General features: G+C 37.6%; 1 protein-coding gene across 2 annotated transcripts in view; it reads right to left on the bottom strand.

The window, feature by feature from the left end:
• Positions 1-12,840, bottom strand: part of TTC1 (tetratricopeptide repeat domain 1) — a 32,704-nt gene that overhangs the window by 694 nt on the left and 19,170 nt on the right. For both annotated transcript variants that reach the window (XM_032196814.1, XM_032196815.1), the window contains exon 7: positions 7,561-7,615. In XM_032196814.1, coding sequence (XP_032052705.1) covers positions 7,561-7,615 — 55 coding nt within the window. The remainder of the gene's footprint in view (positions 1-7,560; positions 7,616-12,840) is intronic.

Raw genomic sequence — 12,840 nt, 5'->3', positions numbered from 1 at the left:
AGTCCAGCTCTATTAGTTCATCTACAGACTTAAGGTGAATGCTATGGAAATCTCTTCAGTTAGTTGAATATTTAAGCTCCTCCATGAACTAAAAAAAAAAAAAAAAAAAAAAAAAAAAAAAAAAAAAGGCAGTTATGATGTCAGCTTTGGGGGTTACAGCTGTCCAGAAGTTCTTTGTTTCCTCAGGTCGTAAGGTCCTAACTAAGGAGAGTTGAACAGCTCACAGAAGAGGACTGGTCTCCCCTGTACTTAGATGTAATTTTGATAGCTGCCAATGCTCAGTTTTCTAACACAAGTTTTTCAGTTCATGCCACTTTTGGTGCAGCTACAGTTCTATAAAACATTCACATATGCTGTAACTGCCCGTTTTCCTAGACTACCAGAAGAAACAGAGAAAACCAGAACTCAAACTCTGCCTACATGTAATTGCTACAGATCCCTTTTTAAGTGTGTACATTGATATGAAGAACATTAAAAGAAATTAATCCACAGAAATGTGCCTGCACCTGCAAACTAAGCAGTTCCCTTTGAAGTATACAGCTTTATAACTATTTTGCTTGCAAAAACTTGGTAGAGTGTCATCTGACGTGTTATCATGAACTTGCCTTCCAAACTACAGCTCTCTGTAGCTAACTTATCACTGGAAGGAGTTCTAAGCATTCATTATTTAATTAGTACTGATAAATACATAGACAGTATGATAGTTAATAAAATCTAAGGGCTTTGATTAAAATATACTACACAAGGTTTCTGACTCTAGAAAAGGAGTCTTGCTACCACCTATAAAAGAAGGACAACCAAAGGACACCATTGAAAAATAATAATTATATAGATTGTAGAGTAAATAAATCAAATAGATAAAAAGCATAAAAACAAACAAAAAGCAGAGGTAGCAACATTATGTTGGCTAAACACAAGCTAGCTGATCCCTGGCATAATAAGACAGAGGAGAAAGATGGTTGGTTACCCACAAAGAACATTATTTTCTTCTTGGCTTCAATGCACAGAAGTAGACTAACTTCCCAAAAAACAATCAGAAACGTTGACAAGACGAAGCCTACCCTAGGTTTGCATCCACAGGCTATGCACCACCTTTTAAAAAGCCTTCTACTTTTGCAGGAATGATGAACAAATACCAGAATGTATGATGCCAAGCCCCACACAAAGAGATGAACAGCATTTACATGGCACAAATAGATCAAGTCATTTGCCTTGCATGATGCTGCAGCCCTCTAACTGTGCTCAGAACTGAAACTCTATCAGTCTCAATTTACCCAGTGAATGTAAGAGATAAGGGGCATGCTATTTGGAAACTGTTCAAGTAAGGTTAATCACCACCCCAATAAACCATAATAGACTTTTTTGAATGACATCTGCAAAACTGAACAGGGGGCAGGGGGAACTTTTTCCTGAGTACATTCACAGAAAATACAAAAAGAAACAATCCAGGGGAAAACGTAAACATTTTAAGGAACAACTCAATCCTGCATAAAGAAACTAACAGTGTTACTACAGTACTCCTAAGCATGCTAGTGTAATTAAGCTTTTGCATTAAAGTGCTGGTTCACAACTGGATATCTTTCGGATATTTGTGTAACTATTTTAAAGCAAGATTGGTCTTTGTGAGTCAAAATGGAAATTCTATGGCCCTTTACAGGAGAAAAAAAAGAAAGCAACCTTGATCTACAAAAGCAGCTAGTTGGTGGGACTATTTCTTCAATTTGACTTTTGCTCCTGTTTGGCTTTACAGATGAGGTGGCTGAGTGGTCTGGCCAAGGTTACTCCAGTGGGTGGCTCAGCTAGGATTAGCTTCCTTCTACGGTTTATTTATTTAAAGCTACACTGTTTGGTATAAATTTCTAAGTCAAGTTCATAATTCTACACTGCATCCTAAATGCACTCTGGTTATAAAGCTCTACAGATGATCATAGCATCTCTAGGATGGGGATGAATAGTTGCTATTGTACTTTTAGACAAACGCTTGGTCATTGCTTAGCTCCATGTTTTGGGGTGAGATGCGTCTTTGTCTATTGGTGGAAGAATTTGGCATGGTCTGGCATTCCTACAGCCAGTTGTAAACAGTTTACAAGTTATCCCAGCACTGCAGCTGGCTCAGGAGCAGGCAGACAAGTTTGCCTGTTTCCTGAAACACTGAAAGGCCTTTTCTAATTGGAGTATGATGGCTCTTTTCCGGTCATGCCAGAGCCAATAAACACAGAACAACCGCCTTGGCATTCTTACTCATAGCCAGGCCAGTTCTTTGGGAGAAGCTAAAGATTGTATGATATATTTAATCCTTTATTCTTTGTCTCACACAAGCTGTGACTGAGTATTAAACAATACAGTTAGAGGTCACCAGCCTATCACTTAAACCCACATACTGCAATGCCTTTTAGTGCAGACACATTTATTGAATTGTTAATAAAGCAGAAGAAAGCCTTGCCTTTTCTGGGAACTCAAGCCCCAAGCACTGTTCCTGCTGCTTGAAGCACATAAACCCATCCTTGTAGGAAAGCACTATTTCCTCCTCCCCCACTCTCCTTTCATCCTGAAATTTAGATCTGTAGTTAAGTCCAACCTCCCCCTTTCCCCAAAAACAAGTTCTCTTAAAAGGGAGATTGCTTAAAAGGGAGATTGTGCTTGCAGGAGACAAAAAAGCCTGTGGGGCTGTGACTCAGCTGCAAGGAGTTCTTAGCAGTCAAGCACTCACTTGTCCTGGAGCAGGGTCACACTCTCCTGAGACACTATTTCCATAGACCTTGTTCTTTGTGTTTTAAAGAGCATACGTCTACTTCTCACCTGGAACTCCAGCATACATGTATCAAATTTATTCAGCAAAACAATATTCAGAGGTTAACAGGAAAACTAACCAGTAAAAGTCAATTTAGGGCTCAGAAGTCTGTGACTGACCTAAACTGAAATTTAATGTCCTATTGCAAAAAGGCAGATGCACAAAAGATTTCTCACTATTTATTCCTGATATAACAGCCAGAATTGACTGCTGTTGAGTCTTCTTGGCAATTCTATGAATATAGTTCCTAGTGTTAATGTGTTGTTTGGAAGCTGAAAAGCCATATATATTTTTCAATAAGTTCTGTGGGAAGGTCTCATCTTTGTATAACTTTTTGCATTACTAACATTTAAGTAATTGAAAGAATCAGGACAAGTCATCCTCCCTTCCCTAAATAATAAGGGAAGGACTGAACCCAAAGTAATTGCACATCAGATCTGGTTTGAACTACTTAAGTGACCTCATGCTCTCCCTACACACAGTACAGGGCTTCAGCAGCTTAGCATCAAATACACTATGCCCTTCAGTATCAAAGAAGAAACTCATTCTTCAGGCATTAATCCTAATAAATATTTTCACTAACCTTATGTAGTTGGAAAGAGCTCTTATTGATCAAAAAGTCCAGGTGATGTGCTCTGATATGCCTTTCCATTAATCACAGGTACATTATTTTCTGGAAGTCACTTATTTTATAAATTAAGCTGAAAGCTGATCAGATTTGATGAGTTATTTGTATAAAATGGGTTACACAGATTGGCACATTCCATCCTAATTTTTTATATCCAATATACTTTGCTATCAAATGGCAATGCAGAAAATTGCGTCACCACCACAGATCACAAGCTGTTAAACTTTGCTGAAACATGTCCAAGCTTCCTCTCATCTCATACCCTCTCCCCAAAGGTGATGGTCCTAGTTATCACAATTTCAGTCTAAACAAGACTAGCTTGTTGCACAACAGCTAGAGATCTTTTGTTTTAAAATCTGAAGAGAAATTAAAAAAACAGGAAGTGGTTAGTATGTGTTCTAATCCTGGGCAGTGACTGAAACAGGGGATGCTCACGTTATGAAAGCATAAAGGAAAAGAACTGCAGAAGGGCTTGGGTTGCTAGGGACCTTTAGAGATCATCTAGTCTAGGTTTTGGCTGGAATAGTTAATTTTCTTTGTAGAGGCTCACATGATGCTGTGTTTTGCATTTTTGATGGAAACATTGATAATGCAGCAATGTTTTAGTTGTTGCAGAGCCATGTTACATAGAGCCAAGGGCTTTTCAGCTCCTTGTGCACCAACAAGGAGGCTGGGGGTATGTAAGGAAGCTGGGAGGGCAGGACCAGGCTGACCAGAGAGATATTCCACACCACAGGACATCATGCTCAGCAATAAAAGCTGGAATAAAGATGGAGGAAGGGGAGACATTGGGAGTGATGGCATTTGTCTTCCCAAAAAACATTACGCATGCTGAGCCCTGCTTTCCTGGCAGTGGCTGAGCACCTGCCTGTCCATTGGAAGTGGTGAACAGATTCCTTGCTTTGCTTGTGCAAGCAGCTTTTGCTTTACCTAGTGAACTAGGCAGTAAACCATGCTTTTTCTAACAACAACAATTTCATTAATGACATGTGTTACCATTTACATGCAATAATTCATAGCTAGGTAGACTGGATAAGAACAGCCAAGGATGTACACCCTGATTTATTTACATATATGCACTGGTGAAGTGGTTTCAGCTTCTGACAAACTGCATGGTAGTGAGCCATAGCACTAGAAAACAGGAAGCACACTTGGGGAAGGAGGAAGATACACTCCTTTTTTTTTTTATAGTATACATACATATGTGTGTGTGTGTATTTTATTTTATACACAGCTCCAGTTTTCATGGCATTACTCAGCTGGGTAGGTGCACAAGTGCTTCCTTTCAGTTGTAAGAATAAAGACCTAGAAAAAACAATGTTACTGACTGATTCACTAACTAAAACAGGAATTCAAGGCAATATCCAAACTTCAAAAGGAGCCAAAGCATGCTGAAGTGTTACATTCTTTCCAGAATATGTTGTCATTTATTAAACTTCAGTGCAAGTGCTCCTGGACCAGGCTGGCTCTGGAACTATTTGGATGATCTGACTTGCTCCTGGAAATCACAAAATCTGGGGTAAAACTAGACACCACAGGTGGCTCTCCTGTGAGCAAGCAGGTGAATGAATCCTTGTGCACCTGCCAGTGTTTAACCAACAATCCCCTAATGGATTACAGCAAGCAATTGTCTGTTCTGACAGTACTTGATGGGTAAAGAGTATTAATGAAGTTCTTGAAAAATAGTTGAAGCAGCTTAAAACAAATTCAACAAGAAGAATCCAAAGAAATGCCTGCACCATGCTGCATCAAGTTTGTCATGTTATACTCCTAGACCTCCCACTTAGCCCCCCCAACCTTTTTTCAGTTGTCAGGTTTTTATTTAACCTCACACAGAGCAGCAGCATTTTGAAAACCCGGAGAAGTATCTCCTTCCCAGGCCCGCATCACTAGATCCGTGACATCACTGCTGCCTCTGTTGAATATGAAATATGGCATTTAATAACACTTAAATAAATGAGTCTTGTTCTCGCCCATATTCAAAATTTAATTTCACGTTTTCTGTTAACAGAATGTATTACAGAAAAATATCCCCAATTTATAACACACTAATGATCACAACCAGTGCCAAGAATAAATGCCCAAATTATACCATGTAATTATGACAAAAATGTGACAAATTTATGTGTATCCTGTCACACAGTTTGTCAGTGAAAATAGGGTTATATGCTATACAAACCCACTCTTAGTGGGATTTTCCTGACTGTTTACACCAGTAAACATCAGAACATCCCCTTTCACATATTTATCACCACCGAGAAGGGATTCCCATCTCTAGGATCCCAATATACACAGTCTAAACTGGTTCCCAAAAGGCCAGTCCACTTCTCAAATCCTAACTGCTACTGGATTAACAATTAAGTAATTTCACATCTAGTCTGAAATCTAGACAAAAATTACCAATATAGAATTAGGTTTGTAATGACAGTTTGTAATGCTGGATTTACTGTGTCAGTGCAGGCCCTTCAAACATTGTTAAAGATGGTACAAAGGGAGAATTCTTCAGAAGCTGTTTTCTTACTGCTCTGTTGAAAACCATCCTCATCCAACAAATAGTCATAATCCTTCTGAAGGTTTTCTGCATTTTTCATTTATTTATACCACTACCACACTTAACCTTCTTTATTTATAACTTAATCTAAGCACAATGGTGGGAACAAAATGACAAAATATGATGCACAGCAGCTCTAATTTAATAGGTCAAGACAGATACAAAACAACAGCAAATCAGACTCCCTGCACAGCAAGGAGCAAAAATTAAAGGAAAATATCAACTACAGCAGAAGCTCTTGAAAAAGTCTCTTCTTCCCAAGTATTTTAGGAATTAATGCTATTGTACGCAAGACAGACTGAGTTTGTTTGACCTGATTCTCCACAGAATAACAAAACACTATCCCAAACTGACAAAGCCTACTCATCTTAAAAATGCTTTTCATCTACTTGTCACACCTAGAATGAGTAAACACGTAACTGCTGACAGCTGTTTCTGAAACAGGTCAGGTACAGACAGTTTCTCTTTTTTTTATCTTACACTGTCATTTGTCCTTGCTCTTGTGTGTGTGGATTTTCTAAACAGCACAAATGAAAAGATGTAAAAATAGAAACTCATTTTAAAAAGCACCAGACTGTCAGAGTAGCTTCTGCACTATTTAGAACCTATAAGAAATTAACACATCCTTCTAACTAGGAGGCAATAGACAATGTTGGCAGAAGTCTTTTTCTGGGGGGGAGGTGGGGGGGAAAGGGGGGTCACCCTAAAATCATTGGTTTGATCATAACTCTGTGAGTTATGCACAGAAGTGCTTTATACAAATTAGTATTACACAAAAACCAATTATGCTTGAGCGATTTTACTGAAGTAGTTAGTCTTTTGAAATAGAACAGTCCAGTTACCGTGCTATCCAAGCGATACCACACAACACAATGCTGGAGGCCCACACATTCAAATAGCTTATATTAATCACATTCTCTTTTCCACAAGTCCAGTCAACAGCATCGTTTACTATGAATTGTAAAAGTCAAGATAAAATGAGCTATGTAGTCAGGAAATCCAATTTTATCTCAGCAAGGCCTGTCTGTAACACAAGGGTAGGCCTAATCCAGCCTTAACACAAACAAAGCTGAAACACTATATAAACCAGGATAAACATGAAGACTAGGAGGTCTATAGGTGGAAAATGCTACAAAGAGAACCAAATTTAGTTCTTCAGACACAAGATCAAACATGCTCAGTTATTACAGCTGGTTGACTTTTTTTTTAATGTATGGTTTAGTGAAAACCTGTTTTAACCCATTCATGGGAATGCCTCCTTTAAATACTTACTTGCAATAAGACAGAGCAGTTGGTCTGTTTCAAACTATTTCCCCCTGCTTTTACAGGTTGTTTTAGAAGGTCTTGAGTATTTTTGTCTTTAAATTTAACTAATAGCCTTTTCTGTAGGGGAAAACTATTTGGCTAGAACTTACTGTAAGTAGAACTAAACAACGGAGAACTAGAAAGAAATCGTGAATTTTGTTTAACACAAGTATTTCCTTTAAAACTTACCTTCTTTAAATTTTATGTTAGATTCTAGTCACAAATTTTTATCTTCCTAGTAGACTACAATGATTATTATGCAAGTTACATGTACATGCTACTTACCTAACATTTCTTTCTTTAATTTTTCATTCCGTTCTTCAATTTGCCTAGGTAATCGCTGTGGAGAGGAAGAAAAATTGGAATCAGATCCACGCTTTCAATAATACTATAGTTTAAGCTTATATAATTTTCATACACATACCAAGGATATACAGTTTACAGCTTAAAAAAATCCTTACGTCAAATCAACACTTATCTTATTTTGGAAACCTGTCATTCATTCTATGACATCAATTCACATAAGCAGTAAGTCATAACTTGCAAATGCAAGTTTCATATAGGCATGAATTTTTACTACTGAGAAACAAATCTGATCTGTTTGCCAGGTATTTTGACTGAAAAGTTACTGAATTTAAGAGATTTACAATTAATGTACATTTTAGCCCTATCTCCTCTGATGCACACATTAAATATGTTTAAGAGAGGTCAGAGGAATTAATCAAACACAGAATAACATCTATGACACCTGCTCCCACTGGTGTGCTGCTTCAGGTAAATCCACAATGAAAACATGAAGATCTACATACAAGTATTTTATCAGAAGATCACTGAATTTCAGGTTGTAGTTTAATACGCAGCACCTTATTATGCAATGTTGGCATCGCATAATAACGAGTAAAGAGTATTACAAATGGGTAGGGAACTCCCAACAAGTTCATCCTGAGCAAGGTACTAGTCCAAGGAACAGTTCATTTATTTATTTTTCTCTCCTCAAAACTGAGGAAGATTTGTGCACCATCATAGATAAAATAGATAAAAGCTTCTCATGTTTCTAATGAGCATTACATAACTGCACAGTATTCTAGGCATTCCTATAATTCGAGATCCCCATTTACACCTAAACCAGCTGTGACTCATCTTCCATCTTTATACAGTGTTTTACTCAATGATTGTAATCACCATTTAGAATTATAACTTTATATTTACTACAACTAAGTTTACAATTTCATCATTTATGTATTTACTTTTCATAAGTTAAGTATTATATTAAAACAATATATTTTGAATGAAAGTTATTTTTTTTATACCTTTTTCATATTTTCAGAAGCAACTATTTCAACTTTTTATACCATACTTATTACTATACAATCCTGGCAGGTCAGAATGCAGTTACATTCTAACTACGCTGTTTCTTCTCATGGAGGTCACTGTAGATAAGACAGACTTGCTGTAATGGTGCTATCAGTAAATTAATTACGGTAACAAATCATGGTAACAGGTGTGCAATTCATTCCTTATACATCTCACTTGTGATAATTGGCTTCTGAACATAGTTAAATAATTTAATTTCCCAATCTTGTTCCTTCCTGTATTTCATAGCTCCAGTCCTCACAGAGCATCAAGGGTTTGTCATTCTGATATCATTGCTACAGAGAAATAAGGTGTTCTCCTCTGGAGGGAAAAAAAAAAACCAAAAAAACAAAACAACACAAAAATAACGTGCTGCCAAGACTGTCTGACTATTCTTGTTCAAAGCAGCATATACACTGATGAACACAGCTAAATACATTCATATTCTACACTGATGGGGAAGAGAGGTGGTATACCCCCATAAGAACTGAAAAATGAACACTAAGGAGTACAATGCACATACACATGGATGGATAAGTCTGAAACCAGACCAGACCCAGTATCACCAGTGAGCCAGATTTAATTAGCCCAGTCAGACCTTATCTGACTCCTGCTGACTCAGAGGGGCTTATTAAGTTGGGTGCAGATCTGGACCTAAGCTGCCTGCATGAAAACATGTGTGGATATCCCCAGGCTCCAAATTTGGTTTGCACTGTGGCTGTCACATCTGCTGAGTCTTGGATTATTTAATATATACACAGTCTCTCATTTGGAGATAGTGCTTTAGCAGGAAATAAAGGCACAAATAACTTGATCTGGAATACATGTTCCGTGTTTTGGAAGTCTGAATAGTCCTAGTCCACTCTCAGCACTTCTCACACCAGGAACATACCTGCAAGGCTATATATCTATAGAAAGGTATCCATAAACACAACTATTTATCTGGTGTCTACGATACTTTTCTCCAAGTACAGCTTCTTTTGGTAAATAAGTTTATCTGGTCCGCCACTCCCTCAGAAACTGTGCTGAAGCTAAAATTCAGCAAACACCGTTATGCACCTGCATAAAAACCTAAAGATCGATACCACATAATTAAACACTTTCCAGGAAAGGATCAATAGGGATTATTTGACCACAAAACACTGTAATTTCCAGCTGTTTAATTTGACATTGAGGATGTCAAAAGTAACCGAAGTGTGTAACGGGGCTTTAAAATCAAAACATTAGCACTGTACTCCTGAAATACAAACTATACTGAAATTTTAGAGCAATTTACAAATCAAGAATCAAAGAACTACTGTGTATTTAGTTCTTTTTTATAGCTATCATTTAATAAGATTATGACATTCCCTAAAGCAGCATGTGAAATATTTTCAACAAATGGGAAGAAGAAAGATTGCAAATTAGCCTCATTCACTGTTAGAGCCAGATTCTCTTGGTGCATCATTTTCATTACCAGTGGGGGCACAGAAGTGCTGTACTATTTCTGCAAAGAGCACTGCACTTTACATTACAACAAAGCAGAGCCTCTAAGTCCCCCTGTGTATTATAGACATGCTAACTACATACGTGGAATCTGGAATTGTTTTTTGTTATAGAATTTAGATATTATGGATTTTTTTTTTAAAGTGTAGGACTGGCTTTGTCAGTATTTCATTAACAGATTTTCAAGAGGTGAGATTTAAGCCGCAATCTCATAAGACTGCTTCTACCCTGAAACTTGACAAAGAACAGGATCAACTCAGAGCAGAATGCCCTACAACCCACTGCAGTGTAAATTGAGGGCATTTTGTACGAAGTGTTCTGCACCACATGTGAGCCTAAAGTCTCTGCCTAGTAAAAGGAGGTCAAGGAGCAAAAGGCACGTGTATCAGTCAGCGTTTGTACTTCCTAGCTACAAAAATTAAGAATTACTGATATTTCTAAAACATTTCTGAAAGACAGACAGAAAGAACAGCAGCATTTTTTATGATCCTTTCCTAGAACAAGTCTCCAGTGGTAACTGAGCACTGGCACTTTTATGAGATTATTAGAGGCAAACTAACTGAAGGAAGATTATGGTATTGTAAGAGATATAAAAGAGACAATACCTATACTTTTAGAGAGTCCTGATCAGCCAAAATATAAGTATTTGAAATGCTTCACGCTTTAAACCAACTACTGACAGTGTTCCCAAGTCTTAATCTGTGGAGTCCTGACTAGTGGTTCATAACAAGTTGTCTGATCTATCACACTGCATTTCAGCAGCTCTCCGTACAAAGAGTGACTAACGGCTACTTTACCAAATAACTGACTAAATTACAATAAGCCTCTTTCTGGATCTAGGCTAATGCTAAAAGGCTAAAAGCTACAAAAACTAAATCCTGTCATTTCGTTTGGAAACGTCAGCACACTCCTTGGCTGAATTCCTCGATCAAATAAGCCACTGTCTCAGCTAGGAGACTATAAATGAGGCCAATACAAATAATCTTTTCTAGACTATGATAAATGCATCGCATTCACTGTCCATGCAGTAATGATGTTTGACAAGCTCATCATTTATTAAACCATTGCTGTGCATGCAACAAGCATCAGGGGGTTGTTTCACAGTACGGTAAACTGACCTTATCACTGGGTGCTGCCAGAAGTGATGGCCCCAATTCCTGCACTGCCCTGACCACATTTTCTTTCCTTCTCACTAGTAATTGCAGTAGATCTGAGTCTGCATTTGCCAGCAGAAAGCCATGGTGATATAAAACTATTCACTTTGGCGGTTATTGGTTGCTGGCTTTTCTTTCCTCGTAGATAGTTGGTTTTCCTTTTGGCATATTATACATATAAAAATAACCAGCTATCCATGTAGGGTCAGTCATGAACTTGTACTAGCACTAGCACAAGGAAAGCATCTGGACATCTTTTAAAGCAGCTGGCAGTTCATGGGTTTATCTGTTCTTACCCTTAACACTAACAGGAGTTACATGGTTAAGCAGAATATTTTTCTGCTATGAGTGCAATTGATCCAGTCCCAAAGGAAGTAATTTTAGGCAAGCCTTCTTGTCTAATATGCTATTAAAGCAGTTTCTAATGTGTCAGTACAACACCATAGTGGGGGGGACGAGGGAGAAAGGAATTCGAAAATAAAACTGAAATCACTACAAATAATTTATCCACATGGAAATTAAAATAATTAAACAAACCTTGCAAATACATTTCTTCATTAACACGACAAAGTTGCTTTAGAGATAATTTTGTAACTTCTAATTTTTTTATTTTTAGGGAGCAGAATAGGTTGCATGTTCACTGATATGAAGCTGAACTTAAAATAATGATGCCCTCTGAAAATTTAACAACCTATTAGAAGAAGTCAAGTACTGTCATATGGATTTGCACGCTTAATTGTGCATTATGTTTTAAAATTGCATCCATTTATCTTAAAAGGGAAGTAAGAGATAGTTCAGTTGTTTTCCCTGCAGAAGATGGTCAGCTCTTTCCAGACTCTCTAGTGCTTGCAAGCCATTCACCCACTGTGACCTGAGGCTCCTACTTTGACATAATATGATCACTACTGTACGTTTGATAGCAGCTACCTTCCATTAGCACGTTCCTCCAAAACCACATTGTCTAGCTGCATACCTACCGCATTTCAACACAGCCTTCATAACCTCTTTTCAAAAAGAAGAACAACAAGCAGTGTGCACAGAGAGCTTTGTGCACGAAACCAAATGGCCCTTCTTGCTATACCAACTCTTGCAGAAAGACCCTTTGAACTTACCAAATCACAGCTGTTTTCCACACCAAGCATTAGCATACTAAGTATAACTAGAAAAATCCCTTCCTGCTTGTATTTTACACAAAGTTATTTGAAACCTTAAATGAGCAGGCTGCAGCAGAAACTTTAAGTCGCCACTGAGTAGGGATTATTTACATGATAGACTAGAATTTCAAGACATTCTAGAGATTTACCTTTGTTCATCCAAGCTGCCATATCCTAAAGTCCAAGGTAACTTTAAAGCATTTTAATATACTTCCAGAGATATGACAATGTTTCTTCAAGAAGCCTTTAATACAGAGAAGTATTTGTAATGTTGACTGAAAATGGACACTCGAACATAGTACTGCAGAATTCATGTGTTTGGGAACAAAAAAGTAATTTAATCAGAAAAGAGCGCTGTTTGCAACTACAAAGTTCCACCTTCTTCACATGGAAGACTAAGTTTTTGAAAATTAATAGCA

Source organism: Aythya fuligula, chromosome 14, assembly GCF_009819795.1.
Source record: "Aythya fuligula isolate bAytFul2 chromosome 14, bAytFul2.pri, whole genome shotgun sequence".
NCBI classification, from domain to species: domain Eukaryota; kingdom Metazoa; phylum Chordata; class Aves; order Anseriformes; family Anatidae; genus Aythya; species Aythya fuligula.
Note: the sequence above shows the minus strand (reverse complement) of the source record. Positions and strands in the feature narration are given on the sequence as shown.